Source organism: Salvelinus sp. IW2-2015, linkage group LG4q.1:29 (genome assembly GCF_002910315.2).
Source record: "Salvelinus sp. IW2-2015 linkage group LG4q.1:29, ASM291031v2, whole genome shotgun sequence".
NCBI lineage: Eukaryota > Metazoa > Chordata > Actinopteri > Salmoniformes > Salmonidae > Salvelinus > Salvelinus sp. IW2-2015.
Window position 1 is genome coordinate 73,518,118 of NC_036842.1, and position 4,589 is coordinate 73,522,706.

Below are 4,589 nucleotides of genomic sequence, written 5' to 3' on the forward strand. Positions count from 1 at the left end.
ACAAACATGTGGGCCACCAGCTCTCTACTCCCCACTGAGACAGGGACAATAGGTCTGAGGCTGCAGGATATTAGTTATTATAAAGTATATTCTACATATACAGCTTACTGTAGTATAAATACATAATAACTGTTCTTACCTGGTGAAGTCACCTTTAGCCTCCTGGATAGAGAAGAGAAAGAGAGTGGTTAGATATATGCAGTATTATGGAGGGGCGAAAGATGGCTTTTGTGGGTTAAGTAGTGTGTGTGTGTGTGTGTGTGCGCGCGCATATGTGCGCAGGCAGGTGAGAGTAGGGTCAAGTCTCCTGCGGTGAAATCAGAGAGAAACGTTATCCTTCCATCTGGAGCAAAACCTCTAAAGACCAAGAGATACCTGACACCTCTGCACCTGCATACACACACACACACACGCACGCACGCACGCACACGCACGCACACACACACACACACACACACACACACTCCATAGTCTCTGTGTTAGCTGGATCTGTGGTAATGGGCTGACCTAGACTGAGGGGGAACCCTACACACTACCTGGCCAATATACATACTCACTCCCTGGAACTAGGCCATTAAAGAAATAATCCATGTCTGATTCTTCAAATGTAAGTTAATTTGGCCAACTCCTCTGTCATGTTCATGTCATGATAAAAATGATGAACCAATGGGGAGAGTCAGAGTAGATCTGGGACCAAGCTAGAGAAACAACCCTTCTAAAATATAGCAGAATTAGAGGAAAGACAGCTCACTAATTCAGCAGATTGGAAAGTGAGTAATGTGGTGTGTGTCAGGAAGCAGATTAAGGACTTTGACTTACCTGTAGTATATAGGAGGCCAGCTCAAAAACCACCTCACTGTCCACCTCAATGAGCTCCTTGGAGAAAGAGAGAGACAGAGAGAGACAAAGAGAGGGAGAGACAGAGATAGACCGAGAGAGACAGAGAGAGAGAGGGAGAGAAACAGAGAACAACCAGAGAGAGAGAGAGAGAGAGAAGAGAGAGAGAGAGAGTGAGAGCAGACCAGAGCAGAGGGAGACGAGACACAGAGGAGAGACAGAAGAGAGAGAGGACAGAGACAGAGGAGACAGAGACAGAGAATAGGAGAGAGAGGGAGAGGAGAGGGAGAAACAGAAACAGAGAACAGAGAGGAGAAGAGAGAAGAGAGAGAGAGAGGGAAGAGGGAGAGGGAGAGCAGGAGAAGACGAGGCGAGAGACAGAACGAGAAAGAGAGAGGGAGGAGAACAAAGACAGAGACAGAGAGAGAGGAGAGAGAGAGCCAGAGACAGAGGAGAGGTGAGGAGAGACCCAGAGACAGAGGGAGAGAGGGAAGAGAAGAGACGCGAGAACAGAGACAGAGAAATAGGGAGAGAAGGGAGAAACAGAAGACAGAGAGACAGAGGGAGAGGGAGAGAGAGATAGTGGAGGATGCATAGGGAGAGAGAGAGGAGTGACGAGGGCTCACTCAGATCGCGCAGACGCGAGAGGAGAGAGTGAACTCTAGAGAGCAGGGATTGAAAGGCAACTGGGAAGAGAGGCTTAGAGGGATGATCACAGGGCGCAGAAGAGAGTCTACCTCTTAGGGGTGAGCCGCTCAAGCGGGATGCGGAGCGGAGCGCGCTCCCGCAGAGCGAGAAAAACGTGACGCAACATTTATTAGAATCATCCCGAGCGAGAACAAGACGAGATACACACACAGGACAGAACTGAGAGCCCGCCCTACCAGGCCAAGCGGGTACACGAAGCCCGGAATCGGGCACAGGGAATGAATGGTAGAGGTTTCACCAGAAATAACCGTTATCTAATGCTTTTCCGGCTCGCTCGCCTCTCTCGCCTCTCTCTTCTCCCGGTGCGCTCGGGTCCCGATAGAGAGGCGAGAGAGGCGAGAGAGAGAGGAGAGGAGAGAGGAGAAGAGAGAGAGGAGAGAGAGAGGGAGAGAGCGAGCGAGCGGAAAGCATTAGATAAACGGTATGATTCTGTGACTTGCACAGCTAATAAAACCCAATCCAATGTATCCATTACATTCCCTATGTAGAGAGCTGTGAGGGCACATTTTCCATACATCAGATTCATACTATGACCACGATGTTATGATTTACCTACACTACTACAGTTCTTACAATCACTTTTGCACTAAGTCGGAACCTTGATGTAATTTTCAAAAACTCTTAGACACAAAATTCACAACCAATGATCAACATTTTTTTTCAAAAAACTCAACACTTTTTCCAATTGTTGGATAACAATACAAATTAGGCTCTAAGATCATGTGTTCATTGAATTAAAATCACCTGTTCCAAAATGACACAACTTAACATCAAAAGTATTACCATTTCAAAAATGCAATTCACAAAATTACATCTGAAATGACTGTCTATCATTTCATTACAATAATCGAACTATCAATTGAATACAACTGCTCAAAACGATAAGTAACTGTTGCGTTTACTCTTAATGCATAGTTTTACGGAAACTGGTTTACACCCCCCCAACCCCATCCTTTGCCCACCCCTAGCCACCCACACGACAAGTTATCTCCCATGAATTTAGATTTCCTATTTGATTTTAAGCCTCCTCTCAGATGCTTGTCTAAAACCGCCACTGACTTTATAACCAGCCGCATTCCTCTCCTCTATCTCGAACGACCCACATTATATTACCGTGCACCTGGAAACATGTACACCCATTGGACTTCATTATCTAATTGGATTTAACGTATTTCACCATCATCATTCATTTATCACAGTGTACACAGTTTCTTGTCTATTTCTCACTACATTACATACAACGTATGGTCCCTCAATGTGCTTCCACAATTCATCAATTCCAGCACTCCATCGCTCATCCCGCCCTTCACGAATTCGACAATTACTTAGTTTAATTCTGCATCTCAACGCTCGAGCGTTCTACGTTGAGAGACGTCGCGGTAGGTGTACACCTATCTAGGTCCTGGTCAGGATGCCCCCCAGTTTTGCCTTCCAGCAGAGCAGCCTGCCAATTCCTTAAGCTCAGGTCATGTGTTTGGTCCAGTTAGCAAAGAGATGGTAAACGTTTCTTGCCACACCAAGCTGAGTTCTTACAAGCGAAGCTGGTTAATTGTACGAGTGTCGTGGAGGGCACGGGTTTGTCGGGTGGGCCCTTCTGTTGGAGCACGTTGAATGAGGTCTGATAGCCGACAATTCGCCGTTACTTGCAACCTCTATCTCCCTTAAACAAATTGGTGTCAAAGGTGGTTCTTATGACTCACAACAGAACATACTAGACCCAAGTCAATCCGGTCTTTTACACCATTTTCAAAGTGTTTTACAAACGCTCGTGCTTATTTAACTGAAAACTGTTTTACAAAGTGTTTTATCAAAATGGTTTTATTTACAAAAATGTTTGTTGTTTTAAAAACTGTTATTGCCATCCATTTCTTACTAAGGTAACGTGACTTTAGTACGATAGCAAATAAAAGTGATTGAATAACCCAAACAAGGGAAAGAGTTTGCTACAAAAAAGTTTTTACCCAAGTGGTTATGTTTTTTGTGTTTCTTGTGAAGTATGACAACACTATTATACTCTCGAACCAAAAGAGCTGAGGTGTTTGCTCTAATCAACAAACATCTGATCTCCTCCTTATGGACTCATATAAGAACTACTCGTCTGTAGTAATTTAAGTGTTATGTTTGTCTCCGTTTGTAATAGTCATTGTTGTTGAAATAGTTTATGGCGCAAGAATGACTGGAGGTGTTATGTCGTTATACTCAGTATATCCCAAAAGCTCTTGATGATCGTTGACCTATGTGATTTTACTCTTAATCAGTTTGGTGTCTTTCAACCCTGCCCAGTCCCCCCTCCTTACACATCTACCTTTGAGTTCGTCCCGTATACTCAAATTCATAGCTAGGTGGGACAAGAGGAGGATTGTGGTCAGGACTTGAGATCTGGGTGCCTATACGGCTCTCCCTCCTCTCTCCTCTCATCTCTCATACGCTCTCTCAACGGTCTGCTGCCTATGCTGCGCCCTTTAGTGTGTTCCTCTATACTAATGTATAGTTCGCTTTATGGATGCGAGGTTATTGCGCGGCATTACTATAAGATTTCAGGGTTTGGATGGTCTTGGTTGTTGTTCTTCTTGCCTTGGTGGCATGCACTGTACATTCTGTACAAATTTGTGAGAGCCTATGCATAATTTAGGATTTATACGGTCTGTTGGCTGATGTGGAGACAGTTAGGAGAATGGCAGGCAAATATAGTGATTTGACGCATGCCGGAGCGCGGGATGGCGACTGTGTAATGTGTCCTGGAAGAAGAAAGGTGAGGCAGAGGGAAGGCTGGGAGGAGGAAAAAGAGTCTGCGGAGTTTAGAGCACGGCGATGGCAAAGGAGAGAACTATTGTAGGTGAGAGCATTAAAGAGTGGAGAGGTTTGTGTTACTCACAAGGAGTAGTCTCAGGTGTCATAGTGGCTGGAATGTGCTGCACGGTGGTGATAGGATAAATATAGGAATTTTTTAGCCAAGTAGAGTGTGTTTGCAGATTTGGGTATAAAAAGTAAATATCAAACAACTGAAGTGCTGCGTGTGTGGATTCTCATTATCAAGCGGTGGA

At 44.9% G+C, this 4,589-nt stretch overlaps 1 protein-coding gene across 1 annotated transcript in view; it reads right to left on the reverse strand.

The window, feature by feature from the left end:
- Nucleotides 1-4,589, reverse strand: part of frmd4a (FERM domain containing 4A) — a 62,045-nt gene that overhangs the window by 44,646 nt on the left and 12,810 nt on the right. Inside the window, 2 exon segments of the mRNA XM_070439760.1 lie at nucleotides 140-162; nucleotides 820-876. Of these exon segments, the coding sequence (XP_070295861.1) occupies nucleotides 140-162; nucleotides 820-876 (80 nt within the window).